The sequence below is a fragment of the Callorhinus ursinus genome, unplaced genomic scaffold (assembly GCF_003265705.2).
Source record: "Callorhinus ursinus isolate GAN/ISIS: 27379988/994484 unplaced genomic scaffold, GSC_fseal_2.0 scaffold37, whole genome shotgun sequence".
NCBI classification, from domain to species: Eukaryota; Metazoa; Chordata; class Mammalia; order Carnivora; family Otariidae; genus Callorhinus; species Callorhinus ursinus.
This window is the reverse complement of record NW_027397099.1, coordinates 1,905,471-1,931,738: the sequence shown is the minus strand read 5'-3', so window position 1 is coordinate 1,931,738 and position 26,268 is coordinate 1,905,471. Positions and strand designations below refer to the sequence as shown.

The 26,268-nt window shown below is 37.3% G+C and overlaps 2 protein-coding genes across 5 annotated transcripts in view; one reads left to right on the top strand and one right to left on the bottom strand.

Moving 5' to 3' along the window:
• Positions 1-26,268, bottom strand: part of CHST4 (carbohydrate sulfotransferase 4) — a 330,552-nt gene that overhangs the window by 98,153 nt on the left and 206,131 nt on the right. The gene's annotated exons all lie outside the window — the stretch shown is intronic.
• Positions 1-26,268, top strand: part of AP1G1 (adaptor related protein complex 1 subunit gamma 1) — a 77,179-nt gene that overhangs the window by 16,837 nt on the left and 34,074 nt on the right. For 2 of the 3 annotated variants that reach the window (XM_073880050.1, XM_025888754.2), the window contains exons 2-4: positions 7,190-7,393; positions 18,855-18,979; positions 25,167-25,308. In XM_073880050.1, the coding sequence (XP_073736151.1) occupies positions 7,193-7,393; positions 18,855-18,979; positions 25,167-25,308 (468 nt within the window). In that variant the 5' untranslated portion in view covers positions 7,190-7,192. Of the gene's footprint in view, positions 1-7,171; positions 7,394-18,854; positions 18,980-25,166; positions 25,309-26,268 lie in introns of those variants that run through there. The other variant, XM_073880049.1, reaches the window with a different exon arrangement.

The following is a 26,268-nucleotide window of genomic DNA, read 5'->3' as shown; positions in this document are numbered from 1 at the left end:
CATCTAGCCAGAGGTTTATCAATTTTACTAGTCTTCTCAAAGAACCGGCTTTTGGTTTCGTTGACTTGACCTAATGTCTGTTTTTAATTTCATTGATTTCTATTTTTATTTGCTTTTTTCTGCTTCTCTTGGATTTATTTTTCTCTTTTTCTAGTTTCTTAAATGGAAGCTTAGATTGCTTGAGATGTTTCTGCTGTTCTGACACAAGAATTTAATGCTGTTCATTTCCCATTAAGCACTACCTGTCTACCACAAATTTTACTGTGTGTTTATGTTTTTGTTCAGTTCCATATATTTACTAATGTCCCTTGATATTTTCTCTTTCACCAATGGATTATTTGGGAATGTATTAATTTCCAAGTCCATGGAGAATTTTCCAGTTAGCTTTCTGTTACTCATTTTTAGTTTAATTCTATTAATGGTCAGACTGTACCTTATTTTATATGATTTCCATTAATTTATTAACTTTTTTTTTTAATGACCCAGGAAATGGTCTATTTTGGTGAATGTTCTGTATGCAGTTGAAAAGAATGTATATTCTGCTGTTGTCGCTTGAGGTATTCCATAACTATTGGTTAGATCCAGTCAGTTGATGATGGCATTCAGGTCTTTTATATCTTTGCTGATACTCTGTAATTTTTTGTAAATATTTTATTTCTTTATTTGACAGAGAGAGAGACATAGCGAGAGCAGGAACACAAGCAGGGGAAGTGGGAGAGGGAGAAGCAGGCTTCCCGCTGAGCGGGGAGCCTGATGCAGAGGGCCCGATGCGGGGCTCGATCCCAAGATCCCGGGATTATGACCTGAGCCAAAGACAGATGCTTAACGACTGAGCCACCCAGGAGCCCCTGACACTCTGTAATTTTATCATTTACTTAGGGGGCATGTTGAAGTCTCTATAATTGGGATATCTTTGATACCTGTCAATTTTTGATTCATGTATTTTTTAACTCTATTGTTATATACATTTGCAGTTAGGATTGTTTTATTTTCTTGGTGAATTCACTTTTTTAAAAAAATATTTTATTTATTTATTTGACAGAGAGAGCAAGAGAGGGGACACAAGCAGGGGGAGTGGGAGAGGGAGAAGCAGGCTTCTGGCTGAGCAGGGAGCCTGATGTAGGGCTCGATCCTAGGACCCCGGCATCATGACCAGAGCCGAAGGCAGATGCTCAACGACTGAGCCACCCAGGTGCCCCTGAATTCACTCTTTTATCATGCAGTGGGAGAATAGAGTGATTTACTCCATGCTCTTGTACAACTCCTCTGGTCAGAGAGAAGAGTTCCCTTTCCCCAGTTTTTAGATGCCTGCCTGCCTGTTCATTGCTGTTCTGCCACAGCCACCACCATTGCAATGTTGCTAGAGGCAGGGGTGGAGGGAAGGGAAAAATAAAAAGTCAAAAGAGAGAATTTTCTCCCATCCTTCTTTTCTGGCTTCCTGGACCAGAGAGAGAGGGTTTTCCTTAGAGCTCCTTCTCTGTACTCAGTAAGAACTTCGGGTTTTGGGTTGCCATTGGGTCCAGGCTGGGCAATACTGGAGGAAAAAGGATAACCTCTTGCCATTTTGATGGAACTTCAGATTCTCTCTTTCTTGAATCTGCTGTCATTTACTTTTCAGAGTCTTTGGGTAGCTGTGGTATGCATTTTATCCAGGATTTATAGTTATGGTCAGAGGGAGAGACAGGCATCTCCATGGAGTGTGTTTACTCCATCTTCCCTGGAACTAGAACTTTTTGTTTAGTTTTTTTTTTAATTTTTTTATTGTTATGATAATCACCATATATTACATCATTAGTTTTTGATGTAGTGTTCCATGATTCATTGTTTGTTCATAACACCCAGTGCTCCGTGCAGAATGTGCCCTCTTTAATACCCATCACCAGGCTAACCCATCCCCCTACCCTCCTCCCCTCTAGAACCCTCAGTTTGTTTTTCAGAGTCCATCATCTCTCATGGTTTCTCTCCCCCTCTGACTTACTCCCCTTCATTCTTCCTCTCCTGTTATCTTCTTTTTCTTTTTTCTTAAAATATGTTGCGTTATTTGTTTCAGAAGTACAGATCTGTGATTCAACAGTCTTGCACAATTCACAGCGCTCACCGTAGCACATACCCTCCCCAATGTCTATCACCCAGCCACCCCATCCCTCCCACCCACAACCACTCCAGTAACACTCAGTTTGTTTCCTGAGATTAAGAATTCCTCATATCAGTGAGGTCATATTATACATGTCTTTCTCTGATTGACTTATTTCACTAAGCATAACACCCTCCAGTTCCATCCACGTCGTTGCAAATGGCAAGATCTCATTCCTTTTGATGACTGCATAATATTCCATTGTGTCTTTTTGTTTAGTTTTGAATTTAGAATGAATTTTGAAATATACTAAGTTCTTTATTCTGTAAATTAACCTTTTCATTCATGCCTAAGAGATTTCCTTGTGATAAAAAAAAAGTAGAAGTAGGTTGTCACAGCCAACGAAAAAAAATTACTGCTTTCTCTAGAGATAGCCTGGTGCTGGAGAAAGAGTGCTGATTGGGGGAATCACACGATGTGAGTCAGGCTAGTAATTAATTCTTTGACCTTGTACAAGGTAGTTAACAGCCTGGGTCCTTAATTTCCTCCATAAAAAGCTAGTGGCATAAACTGTATGTCTGTGATTCTGTGGCTGAGCTGAGAAATGGCTCCAGGTAACTTGTTTGTTGTCTCTCAGCTGGCTTAAACTCTTGTGATTTTTTCCCCCCTGTTGGACTAAATGTTTTGGAAATAGATTTAGGCTTTTTCTAATAGTCTTATTTGCTTTATAGAATTATTGAGGTCTTCGTAGAGAAAAGTTATTTTCCAGCAGAGTATTACTAATTGACCTTGATTTTTTTTAGTTGCCTTAGTCGTCTTTTGTTCCCCACACACCAAATTTGGGTTAATGATAAATAAGATTCTTTTTTTTTTTTTTAAATCTTTATTTAGGTAATCTCTACACCCAGTGTGTGTAGAGAACTCACAACTCTGAGATCAGGAGTCACATGATCCTCCCGTTGAGCCAGCCAGGCACCCCAAATAAGATTCTTTTTTTTTCTCTTAAAGATGTATTTATTTATTTGAGAGAGAGAGAGAGCGAGTGAACACATGTGCATGAGCAGGGTAAGAGGCAGAGGAAGAAGAATATCCAAGCAGACTCATGCTAAGCACAGACCCTTGACTTGGGGCTGGATTGTGATCATGAGCCATGAGGTCAGGACCTGAGCCAAAACCAAGTTGGATGCTTAACCAACTGAGCTACCCAGGTGCCCCTACTTATGAAAAATTTTAAAGACTTAAATGCTTTATTGAAGCTTTCTGACTTTTAAAAAGCTTTTGATTATGAAAATTTCTAATATACATAAAAATAGAGAATAATACAATGTAACTTCGTATACTTATCATATGCCTTCAGCAGCGTTCAGCATTTTGCCCATTTTCTTTCATTTTTTTTTCCCCTCCTCAATACTTTTTCCCCTGGAGTATTTTGAAGCAAATCCTAGCAGTCATATAATTTTAAATGTAAAGATAATGTTCATTTTTCAGGTATTGAGAAGAACTCTGGCCTTGGAGTTCTAATCCTTGGAGTTCAGGTGCTGGCTCTGTCACTTACCACCTTTGTGATCTTAAGTGCGTAATTGCTCTGAGATGAAGTTTCTTCATGGGCAAAGCAGGGATAATGATCTCTGCCCTTCAAAATGGGTTGGAACAAATGAAATAATGAAGACAGTGCTATGTACAAATGTTTAAACACTAGGCCCACAGTATTTCTATTAAAAAGTAACAAAATATTATACAGGTAGCTTTATATAGTTTAGTACATGTGATCTTAAGAGGGCCACAGGGAGGAAAATACCAATACCTAGAGAACTTTTCAAAAAAATTCCTGATACACTCTCCCTACCTTGAGGAATGATGCTGTAGTGAACTAATGGGACTGGAATATCTTCCTGGTTTGTTATGGTTGGAATATCTTCCTGGTTTGTGTGATCAGAACAACTTTGAGAATTATTGGTTTAAGGATTCCACAGCGTGTATGTGCTGAAGATGATTGATATTTTTATCTAATTTTTATCATTTTTCTTAACATTATTGAGGTATAATATACATACAATAAAGTGCACTTGTAAGTGTTCAGTTCGATGAATTTTGAGAGGTGTATGTACCCATCATAAACATTTCTGTCACCCCAGAAGGTTTCCTTGCATCCCAGTTGATTCCCATCCCCACCCTCGACCCCAGGCAATCATTGATCTCTTTAGCATCACTATAGATTAGCCTAGAGTTTCATATAAGTGAAATCATACAGTGTGTACTTTCTTGTTCCTGCTTCTTTTGCTCAGCATGTTTTTGAGACTTTTCATGTTAACGTTGGTTCTGTTTTATTCTGAGAAGTATTCATTTATGTGGGTATACCATTATTATTCACCAGTTTATGGACATTTGAGTTGTTCCTAGTTTTTAGTAATTATAAATGAAGTTTCTGTGAACATTTGTGTACAAGTCTTGGTGAGAACGTGTATTTTCATTGCTTTTTGGTCAATCCTGAGTGGCTTTGCTGAATCCTATACTAAGTATATATTTAATTTTATAAAAAATTGCCAAACTTTTCCAAAGTAGTTGAACCATTCCATTTGCATTCCATGAGTCGTCTATGAAAGTTGAGCACTGGGTGTTATATGTAACTAATGAATGGTTGAACACTACATCAAAAACTAATGATGTACTACTATATGCTGGCTAACTGAACATAATATAAAAAAAAAAAGTTTTACATCCCTGCCAACACTTGGTATGGCCAGTCTTTTAAATTTTAGCCATTCTAATGGTGTAGGGTGATATCTTATAGTTTTCATTTGCATTTCCCTGCAGACTAATGACATTAAGCATGTTTTCATGTGTTTATGGCCATTCATATTTCTTCTTTGAGAAGTGTCTATTCAAATCTTTTACTCATTTTTAAATAAGGTGTCTTATTATTGAGTTGTAAAATTATATATTTTGAATACATATCCTTTTTAAGATAGGAATTTTATTTCTTTTCCTCTGTGGCTTGCCTTATTTTCATCTTTTGAAAAACAAAAGTAACTTTTTGTCAAGTTTTTTATTTCTTTCATATTTTGTGCTTGTTATATATGAAATCTCTGCTTAACCTAAGTTCCCAAAGATTTTCTCTTATGTTTTCTAATGGAAGATTTTTTAGTTTTGGCTTTATGGTTTAGAGCTATGACCCATGTTGAATTAATTTTTGTATATTATGTGAGGTTAGGATCCAAGCTTAATTTTTTCTCCATATACATTCCGAGTTGTGCCAGCACCATTTGTTGAAGGAATACCCTTTCTCTTATTGACTAACCTTAGCCTCTCTGTTGCAAATCAGTTGAGCTTATTTGTATGGGTCTATTCCTAAACTTTCTATTTTGCTCCATTATTCTCTGAGTCTACTCTTAAATTCATTTCCACATTGTCCTAATTACTGTAGCTTTATAGTATTTCTTCAAATTAGGTAGTGCAATTTCTCCAACTTTGTCTTTTTTTTTTTTCTTGTTTTGGCTGTTATAGGTCCTTTATTACTGTTACTAATTTTAAAAATATGAGAATATGACTCCAGTAGTCTTTTTTTTTTTTAAAGGTTTTATTTATTTATTTGAGAGAGAGAGAGAGAGAGAAACAGCATGAGAGGGGAGAAGGTCAGAGGGAGAAGCAGACTCGCTGCTGAGCAGGGAGCCCGATGTGGGACTCGATCCCGGGACTCCAGGATCATGACCTGAGCCGAAGGCAGTGGCTTAACCAACTGAGCCACCCAGGCGCCCCTCCAGTAGTCTTTTTTAAATTTTATTTTATTATGTTATGTTAACCACCATGCATTACATCATTAGTTTTTGATATAGTGCTCCATGATTCATTGTTTGCATATAACACCCAGTGCTCCATTCAATACGTGCCCTCTAGGGGCACCTGGGTGGCTCAGTCGTTAAGCGTCTGCCTTCGGCTCAGGTCATGATCCCAGGCTCCTGGGATCGAGCCCGGCATCGGGCTCCCTGCTCCTCAGGAAGCCTGCTTCTCCCTTTCCCACTCCCCCTGCTTATGTTCCCTCTCTTGCTGTGTCTCTCTCTGTCAAATAAATAAATAAAAATCTTAAAAAAAATACGTGCCCTCTTTAACATCACCAGGCTACCCCATCACCCCACCCCCCTCCCCTCTAGAACCCTCAGTTTGTGTCTCAGAGTCCATAGTCTCTCATGGTTCATCTCCCCCTCCGATTTCCCCCTCTTGATTTTTCCCTTCCTACTATCTCTCTTTTTTTTTTTAACATATAATGTATTATCTGTTTCAGAGGTACAGGTCTGATTCATCAGTCTTACACAATTCACAGCACTCACCATAGCACATACCCTCTCCAGGGTCTTATCCTCTAACCTGTAGTCGTTTTTTTTTTTTTTTTTTTTTTAAGATTTTATTTCTTTGACAGAGAGACACACAGCGAGAGAGGAAACACAAGCAGAGGGAGTGTGAGAGGGAGAAGCAGGCTTCCCGTGGAGCAGGAAGCCCGATGTGGGCCTCGATCCCAGGACCCTGGGATCATGAACTGAGCGGAAGGCAGACGCTTAACGACTGAGCCACCCAGGCGCCCCTCTAACCTGTAGTCTTATCCTCTAAGATTGGTTTTTATTTTTTCCTCATCACAATTTTCAGAGTATCCAGTGTACTGAGATGATTCTTGTTTCTTGGGAAAGTGTTTAAATATGGTAATTGGTCTTGTAATCTCTCATTTTGAGTTGAACTTTGTGATCATATTCAATATTCATCTGATAATTTATATTAACAGTTGAGCAGAAAATACTTCTCTAAGGTTAGGCATAGACCTTTTCTTAATTACTTTAAGGATTGAGTAGAGATTTGAGTTCCTAAGATATTTTGATAATAATGATGTATTTTACATATTGGTATATTCTGTGTCTTATCTTAATTTAATACTTAACACTTTTGTTTGTATTCTTTCCAGAAATTTACTGAGTTGAATTTGTATGTAATAGCTTTGCTGAAGCTTTGTATCATTGGATTTAGCAAATCTTAAATTCTTAAAAATTAGAAATTGTTGTAGGAAGTTGTGTGAATGGTTTTGGTAGTAAAAAACGTGAACATTTTTATTTAATGTCTTTCCATATCCAGAGGATGCCAGCCCCCATCAGATTGCGGGAGCTGATCCGGACCATCCGGACAGCCCGAACCCAAGCCGAAGAACGAGAAATGATCCAGAAAGAATGTGCTGCAATCCGATCATCTTTTAGAGAAGAAGACAATACATACCGGTGTCGGAATGTGGCAAAATTACTATATATGCACATGCTGGGCTACCCTGCTCACTTTGGACAGGTAGGCTGGGCTGAGACCACATCTAGCAAGGGTACTCTTGTTTGAACGTAGCTCAGGGAGGGTCAGTCAGTCTTTTCCTGTCAGGAAAGACAGGATACTTTTGATAGTCATGTAGTCTGATCATTGTGAAACTGAGGGTAGAATTGAGAAAGTTGCAGACCTGGAAGGGCATGATATTGCTGTCAGTTGTGCTTACCATTGGGAATCTTATGTGGATTAGAGTATGTTTTGATGGTGACAACTAGCTTACTTAAAGATTGACCAGGATTAACCAGTATATTGTGATTGGTCTGTCAGAGGGGCTGGACTATAATGAATACTTAAGAAATGTTTGCTAAATGTTTCCTTAATTATATTCTGTATGCACAATGGTATAAGGAGGAACACTCAGAACAGATGTTTTTAAGTAAAAGAAATTAAGTGGTTGCCACATAATGGCGTTTATCGATTTTGTTGTAATTACCTAATTACTTGATTGCTATAGCCACTATACAGGTCTGTCTCCTGATTTTCTCCTACACACAAATGCATATTATTAGATATGGCCAGTTTAAACTCTGAGAATGATATTCTTGGTGATAAGTGCTTTCTTCTTTCCATGTTTATACGTGATAAGGGGGATTGAGTCACAGAGAAGGGTATAGTGGGTTGTTTTTTTAATTCTTATTAATGCTATTAAATTTTATCTCCCTTAATTTAAGAATTGTATTATATGCTAAATAGTCTTTTTAAGGAAAAGACTGCAAAACTGAAAGAATGTGCAACATCAGGAGAAAAATACCACCCATGTTTCCATTTTTCAAAGATAACTATTGTTAATGTTTTGATAGATTTAATTTATCCGTGTTTATCTTTTGTTCAGCTCAGTAACTCCAGTGAAGGAGATCCCCCCCACCTCTGAGTTAAAACAGTAATGGTTTTGAATCCTATGAGAATGACTTGGGTTAGTTTTATGCTTATCTTGGGGCTGGGAATGAGGTCACTTTCTCTAGAAATATGTGACTGAGAGTGGGAGAGCATTAACTTCCCAAAGGAAAATTGAGGTGTTAATATCAGGGGGATGAGGACCAGGTACTAGGCAAACAAAAGCAGCAGCTGTCTCCTCTGAATAAAACATGTTATATGCTTTTACCACATCAAAAAGCAATCCAGGTGGTTATACATTTAGTGCATGTCATAGTATAAAGCAAATAGATGTCCATACATTTTTGTTGGCTGATTTTAAGTAGACACATTTAGGTTAGATTTACAAAAATCTGATATGTTGGGTTTTAAAAGATAATCAAGGGTGGAGGGGGGAGACTTAATTCCTACACTCAGAAATGACCACCATTAACATCATGGAGTTAAAGGAGTTCTTTAAAGACCAACTGTTGAATTTAAAATCATACGATAGATTTAAGACTGATGATATTTCATTTTGTGAAAGAGCACTCTCTACATTTCTAAGAGTCATTACTATGTTTAAATAAAATATGCTTTCCAACTTTACTAGATGGCATTTTTTGGGTGTTCTGGAATTTAATTATTTGATAAAACATTTAATTCTTAGGTGGAAGGTGTTAATATTCAAGGAAACTGTATTAAAATTGCGGTACCAAAGACAAGACTTTTCTGAATGGGAATAGCAATCATAATTTTAAGTCCCTTCATCTGTTTCCTCTGTTTGAATAAGTCAGGGCCCTATCCAAGCAGTAATTTGGTACCTTGCCCATCAGAATTTCCTTTATAATGTACCCATAAAAAGATTCCTATCTAGGTTCTCTCGCCTGCATGTATGAATCACAGTACCATTTTCATTTAATTATGTGTAAAAACAGCTGCCGTTTATTGCATTTTATTAGACTTGTTAGACTTATGCTGTTCATTATGATAGCCAGTAGCTGCGTAGCCACTGGTCCCTTGAAATGTGGCTAGTTCAGCTGAGGTGAATATTAAAGGAAAATAAATTTTTGGTGGGTATTTGATGCAGTTACTGGAAAACTTTTAAATGTTTTAGACAACTTGGGTATGTGAATCCACTTTATCAATTGTAAATTTTCTGAGATCTAAATACAGTTAAAATATTTCTGATGGATATGTAGTATACAAATTGAGATGTGCTGTAAGTGTTAATAATACTGTATTTAGAAGCCTTAGTACAAAAGAAAGTTGTAAAATATCTAATAATTTTTGTGTTGATTATATGTTGAAATGATATTTTAGATATATTGGGTTAAATAAAATCTATTATTCAAACTAATTTCACCTGTTTCTTTTTACTTTTACTGCAGTATCTAGCATGATGCTGTTCAATAGAAATAAAAATACGAGCCAGGTGTATAATTTAAAAATTTCTAGTAGCAGGTAGAGGGAGAAGCAGGCTCCCCGCCGAGCAAGAAGCCTGATGCAGGACTGGATCCCAGGAACCTGGGGTCATGACCTGAGGCTTAACTGACTGAGCCACCCAGGGGTGTCCCGATCCTTAAGCTTTCTTTTCTCAGTTTCCTCATCTGTAAAATGGGGACAATCTTCATACTACTGTATGGGGTTATTATGAAGATGAGTAAATGTTAAACATTTATGTCTTGCACATAAAAAACTCAAATACTACTTTACCATTTCCTCAAGGACAGCAAAACATTTTTTAAAAAAAATCACTGAATTCTAAAATAGATTTTCATTTATGTACGTATGTATGTATGTAATCTCTGTACCCAATGGGGGCTCAAACTCACGACCCCAAAATCAAGAGTTTTCATGCTCTTCCAACTGAACCAGCCAGGTACCCCTAAAATAGATTTTCTTATGTGGGTCTTTTATCTAGGAGTCTCTTAGTAATGTAAAAGACTGTATCCTCAACATTTTTACAACAAAAGCCATGATAAATTTCTTGTAGGGTTTATAACCTTTCATGTGTCTGGCTTAAACATGACCCAGAAATAAAGTTGAGTAAAGAGGTGGGTAGGAGTAAAAAATGGTAGCTTGGGAGCCAGACTCTTCCACAGATGTGTTTTATTTTGCACAGTACGTTAAATTTTTTGAATTTGCTGCCAACATAAAAATCAAGGAACTTCTCATGGAAATCTGGATTTCTAGTTTCTCTTAGAAAATCGGGAGGATTTGACAACACTGGATCCACGTCTTTCCATGGCACTAGTGGGCTGGTGACCTTGTCCAGGCTGGGTTTGCATTGTCTGTTTCCTTCCTGTTCCAGCCTGGCTTGTTATCCTCAGTTTCCTGTCCATAGTAGTCTTCCCTTCCATCAATACAGTATAGCACTTCACTTCCTTATGTTCCTTAAAGTTTTAAAGTGTTCCCTATAAAGTCTTACCTTTGGTGAAATTTATAGGTTCCTTGGAGCTCTTCATCCTGTTGCAAATAGCACTCTTAAAACTTTAATAATTAGGTTTTAGATATATGGAAATATAATTCATTTTTGCATATTTATCTCCTTAGCAACATTATTGCATTTGGTTCTAAGAGTCCCTGTAGACTCCATTGCTTCCATATAGTCAATACTATTGTCTGTAAGCAATGGCAATTCCCTAACTTTACGTCCTTAATCATTTTTTTTCTTCTTTCTTTACTACAGTGTACCTATAATTGGATGGCAATAGTAGGCATCCCTGCCTTGAGCACCTTTAAACCCAGATTGTGCCCAAAATAAGCCTGAACTGTCTTTGCCAAAAAACAAAAAATACAGAGGTCATGTTAAAAGGATTTAGTAGCCACCAGAAGTGGCTTTTTGTTGTGCCCCAAAATAAGAAAATTTGAGCGTTAATAAGAATAATTATAATTGAATATACCAAGTTAGTTTATATCAGTGAGTTCATAATTTTTTATCTAAAGATTTTATTTATTAGAGAGCATGCGCACCAAGTGAGCAGGGAGAGGGGCAGAGGGAGAGAGAGAGTTTCTCTCTCTCTCCGCATAGAGTGGGGAGCCTGACATGGGGCTTGATCTCACGATGCTGATATCATGACCTGAGCCGAATCAAGAGTCGGATGCTTAACCGATTGTGCCACCCAGGGGCTCCAGTGAGTTCATAAGTATTAAACAAATTTTTAAAAACTCCATTGGTCATCTTTGGAGCATACTAGGGTCTCATTTTGTTTTTTTGTTTTTTTTTCTCTCTCTTTTTTTTTATTTATTCATGAGAGAGAGAGAGGCAGAGGGAGAAGCAGGTTCCCAAGGAGCAGGGAGCCCGATGCGGGACTCAATCCCAGGACTCTGGGATCATTACCTGAGCCGAAGGCAGACGCTTAACCATCTGAGCCACCCAGGCGCCCCTAGGGTCTCATTTTGAAAACTAGTAGATAAAAGGAAAAGAAACATTTATCCTGCCTTTCCTACCAGTAGTTCCTTCTGAAGGAATTATTGGTAAGTTCCTTCCAAAGGAACTCTTGGTAACCCAATGGTACATATAGAGAAGTTGCTCCTTAGAGGAAAAATCCAGCTAATAAATGAAAGAATAAAAGAATTAGAATATTACTATTTTGTAATCCCTGATGATCATTATTGATGCTAATGTCACAAAAGAGAGACAACCACCAGAAATAATTACATACTTGATGAAAGTTCATACCACCACCTATGAAGTGTATTTGCTAAGTCAAAATAAAGTAAAAACAGAAAAACCTGAATCTGATCAAGAATCTTGTCCATTTAACAAGGGACATTTATAAGAGTTCATTGCAGCATTGTTTCTGATATGAAAACATTGGGAATAATCTATATGTCCACAAAAAGAATAGGTAAGTTGTGGTATATTACAAGTGGGATACTATATTAGCAATGAAGATAACTAAATTACAGTTTCTTGTCTGAATGTGAGTAGTACTCAGAGATATTGAATGAAAAGAGCAGGACTATGGTATGATACTTATATAAAGCTTAAAACATTCAAAAACAATTGTCTCAACATATGTAGTAAAGACACATGGCGTGGCAATGATGAACAGCAATTTTGAGTTTTTGTTACTCCTGGGATGGAGAGAAAGGAAATGGGATTGAGGCAGAGTATGCAGAAGGCTTCAGTTGAATTTGTAATATTAAAAAATGTAAAATAAGTAGGGCAAAATGTTAAGATTTGCTAAAACTGGCTGGTGGCTCAATGACTGTTACATGATTTTGGTGTATTTTTGAGTGAAATATTTCATAATAAATTTTCTCAAGAGGAGAAATGGGATGCAATAGCAAATGTTAAGTGTTTTTCCCCCCCCTGCCAGAAGAATGAAAAAATAGACTGGTCTCCTATAGATTTTTATGTTGCCAGACTACATAGTGGGAAAGCAGTTAACAGGCTGTTCTTCAAATGTGTGTGTGTGTGTGTTGTGTGTATAAACTAGAAATTTATTTCTGAATGTTAAATGAAAATAAAGGTAACTTTTTAAAAGACCTAAACAATCAGTTGCAGATCCATTAATGTTTAATTGCATCCTTTCATCAAGGTGATTGTTCACATCATAAAGCTTAGATGTTAAATTTAAAAACAAATGTATATGCATTTGACCTTGTGGGAAATTGTTCTAAAAGCTAACAAAATAGGTGCAGCTTTTTTCAAGGGCAACCAGATTAAATGTTGATAAAGGGCAATATTTGTACTTGCTTTAGAACAATGTAACAAGGCCAAAAACCTTTCTTTTTAAAAAAATTGCTTTGAAATTCGGAGAAAATTGGAATATTGAGTCATCTAGAAAATGTTTATAAAAATCCAATTGTCAGGCTTTACCTGAAACCTACTCTGTCAGGATATTTCGGGGGTGGCGTACGTATTTCAGAACTCTCCCAGGTGATTTTGATCAGTCAAGTTTGGAAACCACTTCCTTAAGGCATTATATTTATTCCAAAAGGAGGTGGTAACCTCACTCTCTTAGGCTTGCTAATGGATGCCTGGGATGTTTCTGCTAAGAAAAATTCTTAGGCACTTCAAGGGTCAGCTGTAGAGAATTAGTGGCTACTGTATTTGCCTTGAAAGCAGAGTTGAGGGCAGCGTTAAGGTTGTCTCTCATGATGTGGCTCAGTTATTTTAGTGAAGAGGAAACTGAGGTCCAGGTTGTTGAAATAACTTGCTTAGGTCTCTTAAGCTAGAACCAGGATTAGGGCTCCTAAATCAAATTGGTTCTTTCTATTCCACTCTGTGTTATATAAAGGGATAAGAATCTTAGTTCTGTTTTCTTACTGCATTTCACCTTGAATGAGTGCCCTTCCTAACTTGTTTCCATAGTAGCTTGTGCATAATTGTCACAGTATGTATATATGATATATATATATCTCCTATGATGTATATATATGTATCATACTTATGATGTATATCCAAATGTTGGTTTCCTTTTGTGTGCCCTTCTAACTGGGTGTCAATGAGAATGTCTAGCACATTGGTTTTTACACAGCAGGATTTTATGAAGTTAAAGAAAAATCACAGCTTCTTCAAAAACAATTGGAAAGTAAATGTAAAGAAAATCAGTGAATAGCTTAAAGTTATCGCAGTCAGACCTTTGGGATGGGGGGTAGTGGGGAGAGTGAGGAGGTTGCTGTTGAAAAGCCAGTTACAAGAGTGTTGTTGGCAAGGAAGAAGCTGATAGTCGGTGAAAATACAAAATAACTGCCAGCAGAAGAAAGCATAGCCATCATGGGGATTAGAGATAAGGAATGGACATGACTTTTTAAGCTCTTATAGCATTGCAGGTATAATAGAATAGCACAATAATTGTTCATTATGAATTTAAGTTATTTAAAAAGGGCCGGTTGTTCCCCTTTACTGAGTTGTATTTTCATAAGATTTTGGTCTTAAATTTTCAATGTTTTCATAAAACAATTCCAAGACTCAAATGCTTTTTTGTTAATTTTTGAAATGACATGTTACTCAATTTGGGAGAGGGAATAATTGCCCTAGGTTGTTTTTTTCCCTCCTTTTTAATTATATTATTATATTAACTTCTGTAACCATGGGTTAGATATAAGTTCCCTTTATCCTGCAGTTTTAAACTTCTAGTCCAATATTACTTATCTTTGGAATAGATAGACAGTTCACTGATGAAAAATTTAAAAGATACTAAAGAATATGTGATGAAAACCCTGCTTTCTGTCCACTTCCAGACACTCAGTTTCCTGTTTTTTGTTTTTTTTAAGATTTTATGTATTTATTTGAGAGAGAAGGAGAGAGCGAGTGAGAGAGCACAAGCGGGAGGGCAGGAGAGGGAGAAGCAGGCTCGCGGGGGACTGGATCCATCAGGACCTGAGCTGAAGGCAGAGGCTTAACCAACTGAGCCATCCAGGACCCCTACTTAGTTTCCTTTTTATAAGCAACTGTCTGTGTCTGTCCTTCCAGAGATACTTTATACATCTCCCGGCAATGGAAATGCTCCCTCCACTGTAAAACACGTGTGGTGCTGTCTACTTATTAATCTGTCTTGAATATTAGCCCATGTCCTCATTTTTTCCAGCTTTTTTGACATACTCATTTTTTTGCCAGCTTCTTAGACGTACTCATCTCAGTGTATCTAGCATAGTATTCCATGATACTTCTTTTATTTTTTAAAAATGCTATTTATTTGAGAGAGGGAGAGAGAGCGAAAGAGAGCGAGTGTGAGCACAAAGCGGGGGAAGGGCAGTGGGAGAGGAAGAAACAGACTCCCCAATGAGCAGGGAGCCCAGTGTGGGGCCTGATACCAGGACTCTGGGGTCATGACCTGAGCCAAAGGCACACGCTTAACTGACTGAGCCACCCAGGTGCTCGTATTCCATGATATTTATGAATCATTATTAAACTAATGCCTTATTAATGGACATTTGTTTCCAGTCTTAGTATTTATTTATTTAATTTTAGGTAGGCTCCACACCCATTGTGAAGCTCAAACTCAGGACCCTGAGATCAAGAGTCACATGCTCTGTTGACTGAGCCAGCCAGGTGCCCCTCCAGTCTTAACTGCTTAAAGTAATACTACAGGGGCGCAAAAAAAAAAATACTACAGGGGCACCTGGGTGGCTCAGTTGTTGGGCGTCTGCCTTCAGCTTGGATCGTGATCCCAGGGTCCTGGGATTGAGCACCATATTAGGCTCTCTTCTCTCCCCCTCCCCCTGCTTGTGTTCCCTCTCTGGCTGTCTCTTTCTCTGTCAAATAAATAAAATCTTTTAAAAAAAATAATACTACAGTTGAATAATAACCATTTTTTTTAAAGATTTTATTTATTTGAGACAGAGAGAATGAGAGAGAGAGAGAGAGAGCACATGAGAGGGGGAGGGTCAGAGGGAGAAGCAGACTCTGCCGAGCAGGGAGCCCTATTCGGGACTCTATCCAGGGACTCCGGGATCATGACCTGAGCCTAAGGCAGTCGCTTAACCAACTGAGCCACCCAGGCGCCCAATAACCATTATTTTACATATGTATGAATGTAAAGGTAGTGTAAGTTCCCAAAAGTGGAATTGTTGAGTCAAAGGGTATGTGTATTTGTACTTTAGATAGGCCAGATCTTTCTCACTACAGCTTGTGCCAGTTTATATCCAGTCACTAATGTCCTCGCACTGTTAACGACAGTCAAACTTTGCTAATGTAAGAGGTTAAAAAATACTATCTCAGTATGGTTTCCATTTGCATTTCTTTTTCTCTTCTAATAACTTCACGGAGGCATATTTTGCATATCATGTAATTCACCCTTTTCAAATGTACAGTTCAGTGATTTAAGTGAATTTACCTAGTTGGGTTTCCATTTATTTTATGAGGTGGTAGAACTCCATTTCATATGTTTGAATTATTTTTGTTTTCTTTGAACTGTCCACATTCTTTGTCCATTTTATATTGAGTTGTTGGTCTTTTTGAAAATCAGTTTGTAGGATCCTGTTATATAGGATTTCCGGTCAATGAAGCAAGTTGCAAATATTTTTTCCAAGTTTGTCTTTTGTTTTTTGACTTTGCTCAGGGAGTTTAGAGTAAAACCAAAAGTTATTTTTTATCTCTGTGGTTGTGTGAATATAAAAGCTAGACTGTTTACTGTGGTCTTAAAGCATATGCTAGATTTGTAGGTTAGCAGTGTTTCAGGTGGGATTTTCAAGTAGCTTTAAGTGAGACGGAGTAGTACTCAATTTGAGGTTGTTACCAACGGGGCAGAAACATTTCATTGATTTTACTATTTTTTTCCTGTTCTGTAACTCACACTAGAGTTGCATTTTTAGTGGTTGCTGCTCAAAAATGGATGCCCTACCCTTATATTTCCTCAAAAACCCATTGTCCTCCCCTCCATCCTTTTTCTTTTTCAACATCTGAAAACTTTGATAATATTCTTAAAGATGAAACATGGTACTTTCTTAGCACTATTGCTGGCCACTGACAACAAAGTGGAGAGTATGATGAGAGTTAATCCTTCAGCAGAGGATGTTTTTCAATACATCAAGGAAGCAGTTTTTAAATAGCTTGAAACAGTTTTATTTGTAATTTTTTTTACTTCAATTTCACTTGAACTTACAGGCAAATTCAGATGGGAAGTAGTCTCATGATTTTAGACTGTTGTACATAGTTCTGCATTTGAGCCCCTTTCCTTGGGATGCAGTGATTCTAAATGGGAGTTTCCAGTCTTTAATCTTAGATTTTCCAGCCATTTCCAGTCTTTAATCTTAGATTTTCCTCTCAAAATTTGCTACCTTCATAAAGCGAATGTATATTCTTGAAGCAAAGCCACTGTACCAGTGGGGAATTTTAAAAAGAATTAATTTAGTGTTTATCCCTTTAAATTCTGTTCACTGTTTAATTTTTTAGGTAAGTTTTAAGTGCCACAAGAAGCAATAAATTGTACTCACTAATCATTGATGACTTTTCGTGTGACTATCTTAAAACTTGGCGTAGGGATGCCTAGGTGGCTCAGTTGGTTAAGCGTCTGCCTTCGGCTTAGGTGGTGATCCCAGGATCCTGGGTTCGAGCCTACTTATGCTCTTTATATCAAATAAATAAATAAAATCTTAAAAAAAAAAAACTTGGCCAAAAAAATACGAAGTCCTATTAATGCCTAAGAGTAAAGTCTTCTTCTTCATTAGTTCATCTTAATAACAAATTTTTGGATAATTTATTTGTGTAATGCCTGGTATTTGTTAAAAGCATGATTCAGTAAGGATGATAAAAATTTAAGTGATACCTGATTCTTAGAACTCTTCACTGCTAATATTCATTTATACGATTATTAAATGGGAAGGTTAAAAACCTTCTGTTTGAAACAGATTTTATAATATTTTACCTCCTGTTTTTCTCATTCACCTCAGCAGTAATTTTTCTGCTGACATCGTAAAAATGACTTTCTTCATTTTCTATTTCAGAAATTGTTTTTTAAAATTTAAATTGAGTGCGTAGAAGGAAGGGAAGGATTGTTATATAATCTGTCAGTTTCAGAAGGCACTTCAGTTTCCCTTTTGGATCTTGGTTATTCTCGGAGGCTTTGATTTGTTCATGATAGTATAGTCATTTCTGTTAACTTTCAGTGTTTTTAATGCAGATACATCAAGAGAGCAGTTTTTAAATAGCTCGAAACAGTTTTATTTGTAAATTTTTTTACTTTCCTCAGTGTCACTTTTGAACTTATAGGCAAATTCAGATTGGGGAGTAGTCTCGTGATTTTAGACTGTTGTACATAGTTCTGCATTTGAGCCCCTTTCTTTGGGATGCAGTGATTCTAAATGGGAGCATAGTTTGCAAAACTTTTCTTGGAGTGTCTTATGTACACCCTTTGAAAACCATTGCTACGAGGGAATGTTTGGCCTTTTCTATGTTAGTCAAGATGGAATGATAAAGTATATTAAAATGATTGTGATGTTCAAGAAAGGCTAAGTAGAGAGACAGTCTCTTTACAAAAAGTCTTAAGCTCTGAGGATTTTTATCAATTATTTAAAGAAAAAGTCATATAAAACATTTTAAGTTAATTCCACTCCTGAAATTTCCTCTGGCCTTTTTTTTTCCTCTGTGTTTTTATTTCTCATATGCTAAACTCACTTCTCCCTACTACTTGGTTCAGGCCCTACATACAGCACTTTGCACATTATATTAAAGTTAGTTGTTGTCTGTCTTTTTTTCAGTTGTATATTCCTAATGTTTAAGATAGTGTTTGGCACTTTGATGTATTGCCAGTTACTGAATTTTTTGCTATTCAAAATGGGAAACAGACCATAAATATACACGTAAATTAGGTGTTCAAATTGTACAACCTGGGGATTAAATTAAGAATTGGGTTTATTAATATTTTATTATAATACTTTATTAGTAAGTATTTATTTCAATCTGTGGAAGTAGGTAAACCTCACAGATTATTTGGATAGCATATATCAGGACCTTGCTGAGGTGATCTATTCCAGAACTTGTTATCTATTATCAAGATATCTAAGGATCTTAGGCGATTTGATATCTACTTATTTTAGTCATCCACTGACTCTGGGTTAAAAACATTGCTTTCCTGATGTGGTAGTAATTTCTTAATTTCTTTTCTTTTTTTAAAATTTGCAGTTGGAATGCCTCAAGCTTATCGCCTCTCAAAAGTTCACAGACAAACGCATTGGCTATTTAGGGGCAATGCTGCTGTTAGATGAAAGACAAGATGTCCATCTTCTCATGACAAACTGTATCAAGAAGTAAGTCTTACTTTTCCTTCTTTTATTTTTTTTTGTTTATTTTTTTAGAGATTTTTTATTTATTGAGAGAGAGAGAGTGATAGAGAGCATGAGAGGGAAGAGGGTCAGAGAGAGAAGCAGACTCCCTGCTGAGCAGGGAGCCCGATGCAGGACTCGATCCTGGGACTCTACGATCATGACCTGAGCCGAAGGCAGTCGCTTAAACAACTGAGCCACCCAGGCGCCCACTTTTCATTCTGTTAATGACTACTTTGTGCTTTTAAAGTTTTCTTATAATATGACATCAAGAGTTTTTATTTATTGATTTTATTTAATGTCTAGAATATATTTGAATTGCTCTTGTAGTTTATATGTAAAGAGGGTAAGCAAAGGATTAAAACTTCTTTAGGGGAATATTTATTACTATTTTTAAAGATTTTACTTGTTTGAGAAAGTGCATGCACAAGCGACGGGGGGCGGGGAGTAGGGAGGGAGAGGTAGAGAGAGAATCTCAAGCAGACTCTGTGCTGAGTGCAGAGCCTGATGTGGGGCTCCATCCTACGTCCCCAAGATCATGACCTGAGCCCAAATCAAGAGTTGGACACTTAACTGAGCCATCTAGGCGTCCTATAGAGGATAATTTAATTAAACGAAGGCATTGCTCTACATCTTCAGGTATAGGAACACGATTTAGCAATGAAACAAGAATTTGGGCCTACATGGAATAGAAAAAACATTGGTAAATCAGAAATTTCTTATATTTCCAGGACCTTGAATATCATAAGTAATGAAATGTTACTTTTATTAAAGAATTACCAGTGTGGGGCGCCTGGGTGGCTCAGTCATTGAGCATCTGCCTTCGGCTCAGGTCGTGATCCCAGGGTCCTGGGATCGAGCCCTGCATCGGGCTCCCTCCTCCGCGGGAAGCCTGCTTCTCCCTCTCCCACTCCCCCTGCTTGTGTTCCCTCTCTCGCTGTGTCTCTCTCTCTGTCAAATAAATAAATAAAATCTTTAAAAAAAAAAAAAGAAAGGAATTACCAGTGTATGTTCTGAGTAAATACCATATAAAGGTAAAAGAAGAGGTCTTGCTTGTGAGTGGTCTAATTCAAGATTTCAGTTGCATGAAATTATACTTAGCCTTGTGAATTTTGTGTATGTCTTTTTTTTCCCTCTAATGGTTGCATTACTAGTCCAGTCATGTTTGTTTAACTTACAAATTGAGGAATGCTTGCTATATGAAAGAATTAGAGTAGCCAGGCAGGGGAATTAACAGTTCTTCTCAGCATCCCTCTTACAGCAAATGTCTGTTCAAAAGTTTTGCAAGTTCTGATGGCTTTGCTGGTTAAAGGTGCTTTTTGGTTTGTTTTAGTTTGGTTTTGGTGTGTCTGTTGGTTTAATTTCCTTTTGCAGATTTATTTTTCATTTATAGTTTTTATTTGTTTGACAGAAAGTAGAAGCAGGGGATATAGGTAATCATATTTGTAGTATTGAACTCTTACACTTTTCTGTGGTCAGTAATGTTTTACTTTAAAATTTTCCAATGGATAATGGAAAATCCCCAAATGAGAATTATTATTTGGTTGTAAATATAGAGTGTGTCATGTAAATACATTGAGTCTGTGAACTTAATTTTGGGAGAATCTTATTTTTTGGTCTTGAAATAAATACTAATGAAAATACTAAGTTGATTCATTTATTCAGCAACTAGTTATTATATACCTGTTGTGTGCCAGGAGATATTATAAGTTCTGGGGAGGGAGAATGAAAAAAAAATTGGCAGAGGTCCTTGGTATTAAAGAAGTTACATTTTACATGTTCAGTATGACTCTTATTATGCATTTACTCTGGCTAGGCCTCTGAGAGTTTCTTTAATTTTTGTTCTTGCATGCTTTGTTGCCCTTATTACTTAAGCCTTCAATCACATGCTGATGATTTGGTAGTTCTGCCTAGCAGCAAGTTCATATTAAAGAGTTAATACCAAACTCAAGTATACATTTGTAGCTTGATAAAAATTGAAGAATGAGGCACACGGGCAAAGAAAAAATCCTTGTTTTGAATTTTAATGAGACCTAGCCAAGCCTCAAGTGAACTTTTTGAGAGAGAACTAGTAGTTGGGAATTGATCTGGTGCTTTAGTCTAAGCTCAAGTTAAAGGACTTTGGATCATTTAGTTTTGTTTTTTAGAAATATTTGTTAATGAACGGGTTTGTTTTGTGAGAGTTTTTTGGTTTGTTTTTGGTTTTTTTGGTTTTTGTTTGTATTATAGGGCATCATAGTGTACCAGCGGTTTTTATGTTTAATAATGAATGTTTCCCGGGACGCCTGGGTGGCTCAGTCAGTTAAGTGTCTGCCTTTGGCTCAGGTCATGATCCCAGTGTCCTGGGATTGAGCCCCACATTGGGCTCCTTGCTCAGCCAGGAGCCTGCTTCTCCCTCTGCCTGCCATTCTCCCTGCTTGTGCTGACTCTCTGACAGATAAATAAATAAAATCTTAAAAAAAAAAAAATGTTTCCCTCATTGTTCATTGGCCTAGAAAAGCTCTAAGCAATTAAAGATCTTGGAATCATTAAAAACTGGATATATTTTAAGAGCTTGCATTATGCAAATGTTCTTAATCATTGAAAAATAAATGAAAAGTCAGCTAAATATTCTTGAAACTAGGAGCCTAAATGGTAAAGCAGAGTTAAGACTTAAACATTATTTTTACCAGAAAAAAAAAATTTTTTTTTTTGAGAAGGAGGGAGGGGCAGAAGGAGAAGGAGAGAGAATCTTTATTTTTTATTTTTATTTTTTTAAAGATTTTATTTATTTATTCATGAGAGACAGAGAGAGAGAGGCAGAGGGAGAAGCAGAGGGAGAAGCAGGCTCCCAAGGAGCAGGGAGCCCGATGCGGGACTCGATCCCAAGACCCTGGGATCATGACCTGAGCCAGAGGCAGACGCTTAACCATCTGAGCCACCCAGGCGCCCTCTTTTTTTTTTTTTTTTAAGATTTTATTTGTTTATTTGACAGAGAGAGAGAGAGCACAAGCAGGGAGAGTGGCAGGCACAGGGAGAGGGAGAAGCAGGCTCCCTGCTGAGCAAGGAGCTTGACTCAGGGCTTGATCCGAGGACCGTGGGATCATGACCTGAGCCAAAGGCAGATGCTTAACTGACTGAGCCTCCCATGCTCCCTGGAGAGAGAGAATCTTAAGCAGGCTCCATGCCCAGTTTGGATCCCAACTCGGGGCTTTATCTCACAACCCTGAGATTATGACCTGAGCCAAAAATCAAGAATTGGACGCTTAAATGGCTGAGCCACCCAGGTGCCCCTTATCAGTAATTTATATCTTAAATTCTCAAATTGTTCAGAAGTAGCAAACCTGGCTAATTTATGCTTTACCTTCTTTTCTTCTTTGTTCAAGGAAGATTAAAACCATTTATTATTTCATTTAAAATTACCAGTAATGAACCCCTCACATGTTAAATAATGTTTTTAATGAAAAATAAATTATTTTCCAAAACAAAAACAATTCAAATGAGAAAAATAGCATTATTTCACATTTTTGTAAATCTTTAAACATCTTGCCTAATGGAAGACAGCAGATGTCATATTTGCTTCTGCATTCAATTTCTTGTTATGTTTTTTTTTTTGAGATTTAAGTTTTTCACATATATATATATTTTTAAAGATTTTATCTATCCATTTGAGAGAGAGAAAGAGAGAGAGCACATGAGAGGGGGAAGGGTCAGAGGGCAGGGAGCCGGCTGCGGGACTCGAAGTATATGGAGAATATCCAGCCTTTCACAGATAATGTAGTTAGAAAAAGGAAGAGGACTTTTAATAGCTTTTCAGATATTCTTCTTTGATACTATACCAAAACTCCGTAAGTGGTAGTTTCTTAAGGATTAGTTACCATGTGGAATTTGAAACAATATCAGTGAAGTTTGGTACTTTGTTATGTTAAACCCATTGGTTTGTCTCTCACTTGGAATCTTTTACTCATGTATGCATTTGTAACACCATGCCTAAGTCATTTGGGAAAAACTGGCTGAGTTAAAGTATTGGTAGACTGTGAAGTTCATCATGGCAATACAGATTTTCCAAAATTCTAACTCTCGCTTCAAAGCTTGGATTTTATCATTGGCAACAAATGCTGTCAGTTGTTGCTCTTAAAGTGATAGGCTAACTTGGCTCTTTTTCCAGATGTCTGCCAGATACCCAAATCTTAATAATTATAGTTGTCAGTTATTTTTCAAATAAAAATCTTACACATTTGAAAAGTTCATAGTTAGGGGCGCCTGGATGGCTCATTTAATCATCTGCCTTCGGCTCAGGTCATGATCTCAGGGTCCTGGGATTGAGCCCCACATCGGGTTCCCTTCTCGGCTGAGAGCCTGCTTTTCCCTCTCCCTCTGCCCCTCCTGCTCATGCTTTCTCTTACCTCAAATAAAAAAAAACTTAAAAGTTCATAGTTTAGCTTGCAAGTGCAGCCACTTCAGTATGCAGAAGTTCTTTATGCGTACTTCCTATTTCATCACACAATATTAAACTATGCATTTGAGTCAAGATTTAATAAAACTAATCTTTTTTACTGCTTTGTCACAGGCAGTCTTAAGTGAAACAGACTCATTCCCTCCCTCCCTCCCTCCTTTCCTTCCTTCCTTCCTTCCTTCCTTCCTTCCTGTGTGTGTGGCAGTGAATTCAATGACTACTAGTACAGTTTGGTGCCACTACTCTGATTTGTAATATGTCAGTAATTTTCCCCACCACTGCTTTTGCATCATTAGTGCAAATGTCAATACAGTTGGCACATAATGAGTTAGTATTGTGAAAATAGTTTGGCTCTCATGGACCCCGTGAAACAGTCTTGGGGGCTTCCAGAGATCCATTAACCACTGAAATCCTTGAGAACCACTAACTAAAGAATATTAAAATGCTCTTAAAGCATTTTAGAGTAGCATAAGTCATACAGTAATTCAGGTTCTGAATAGTAGAAGTTGATTATAATATATAGATGAATTTACTGGTTCAAGCTTTTAGTATTTCAGCTTTTCTGAAGGTATACTTCCTGGCTGGTTTGTAAACAATTTTGTACAGTAATCAATGTCTGTTAGAGATAGGATTTTGTATATCTGTATCACCAGATACTGGGCCTCTCTGTAAATATCTAGCTTAGTTTGTTAAAGGTGGTTTAATTAGCTAATTTTTCTAGTTACTATTTTTTTCTTTTGAATACATAAAAGTGTAAAAATTAATGTGACATCAAGGTTAATACTATACCATAAGGTTAGAGGTTTCAGAGTACTTCTGTTCTGATATTTAAGTCACCTTAAACGCTCTAGTAGTGGGGACTGTTTTCTGATTTTTTTTTTTTAAGGTTTTGGTTGCTGTATATAGATCTTATCATTTTTTTAGAAATTAATAGTAGAGCATATTAAAATATTTTTTTATTTTTATTTTTTAGAGAACAAGAACGTGCACACGCCAGAGCGGGGTGGGAGGAAGGTGGGAGAGTGAGGGGGTGGTGCAGGGGGATGGAGGGAGAGAGAGAGAATCTTAAGCAGGCTCCTTGCCCAGCGTGGAGCCCGATGCAGGGCTCGATCTCATGGCCCTGATATCATGATCTGAAATGAAATCAAGAGTCAGACCCTTAACTGACTGAGTCATCCAGGCACCCCCCAAAATCTTTTTTCTTTTTTTAAAGATTATTTATTTATTTATTTGACAGAGAGAAAGACAGCGAGAGCGGGAACACAAGCAGGGGGAGTGGGAGAGGGAGAAGCAGGCTTCCCGCTGAGCAGGGAGCCCGATGCCGGGTTCGATCCCAGAACCCTGGGATCATGACCTGAGCTGAAGGCAGATGCTGAACGACTGAGCCACCCAGGCACCCCCTCAAAAATCTTTTAAAGATACAGTTGTGCTTCACATTTCTGTCTTGTTGGCTTTCACTTTCATTGGTTTGCTGAGTTTTCTGAAGTAGTTTGTCTTCAACAGATAACATGTTGTTGAATTTCTTTTACATTGGTATTTGGAAACATGGAATTGTAAGCCTGAAGGAGGCACTGTAAATCAGTTCACTGTATTCTTAATTTGTAATAAAGTAAACATGTTTTTGCAACAAGTAATCTTACTATTTTCCTTACTGTAGAAATTGTGAATCATTAAGCTTCTTTATGGGGAGCACCAGGAAAAGCTTGTTCATTTCTACCTTTTTCTGTTCTTTTGCAGTGATCTTAATCATAGCACGCAATATGTACAGGGGCTAGCACTTTGTACCCTTGGCTGCATGGGCTCTTCAGAGATGTGCAGAGATCTTGCAGGAGAGGTAGAGAAACTCCTGAAAACCTCCAATTCTTACTTAAGAAAAAAGGTAACTTTTAATGAAGTCAGATTCTGCATTTGGATTAGAGAATATTATGGAGATGGGGAGACAAATTATTTTGAGAGCTCTGATGATGAAATAACCTATCTTTCTCTGCAGTAAATATATTTTAAATGATTATATATAAGTCAAGTGTTTATAAGTCAAAGTCTGTTTTATACTAATTTTGGAGGTGGGTTTTTTTTATTGCTAATTAACTCCAGTTGGTAATTGTGAACTCTTTAATTCTTTTTTTTTAAAGATTTTATTTATTTATTTGAGAGAGCGAGAATGAGAGAGAGAGAGAGAGAGCATGAGAGGGGGGAGGGTCAGAGGGAGAAGCAGACTCCCTGCCGAGCAGGGAGCCCAATGTGGGACTCGATCCCGGGACTCCAGGATCATGACCTGAGCCGAAGGCAGTCGCTCAACCAACTGAGCCACCCAGGCGCCCATGAACTCTTTAATTCTTCTCTTAATTCCTTTTGTTTTTCAAGGAAATGATTTATAAACAAACGTTACTGGATATCCTGGATACCTAATTTACCAGATTCTAAACAGTATTAAAGTGATAATGAACAGAACTTTAAGAATTTACTTTTATTCTAATAATTAGTGCCCATGTCTTTGTATTAGTGCCTTTGAATCTCTGGAAGTACAGTTCCATGGTGACCTGGGTAATTATTAGAGAATGATCTAGAACACACTTTCTAAATTGGTGTGTCTAAATGAAATAGTAATGGAAGACAATGATCTTAATCTCTTACTTGCTTGATATAAACATTTTATTTTTTTTAAAGATTTTATTTTTATTTGACACAGAGAGAAAGAGAGAGTGAGAGAGACCACAAGCAGGGGGAGCGGCAGGCAGAGGCAGAGGGAGAAGCAGGCTCCCCGCTGAGCAAGGAGCCAGACGCGGGGCCCAATCCCAGGACCCTGGGATCATGACCTGAGCCGAAGGCAGCCGCTTAA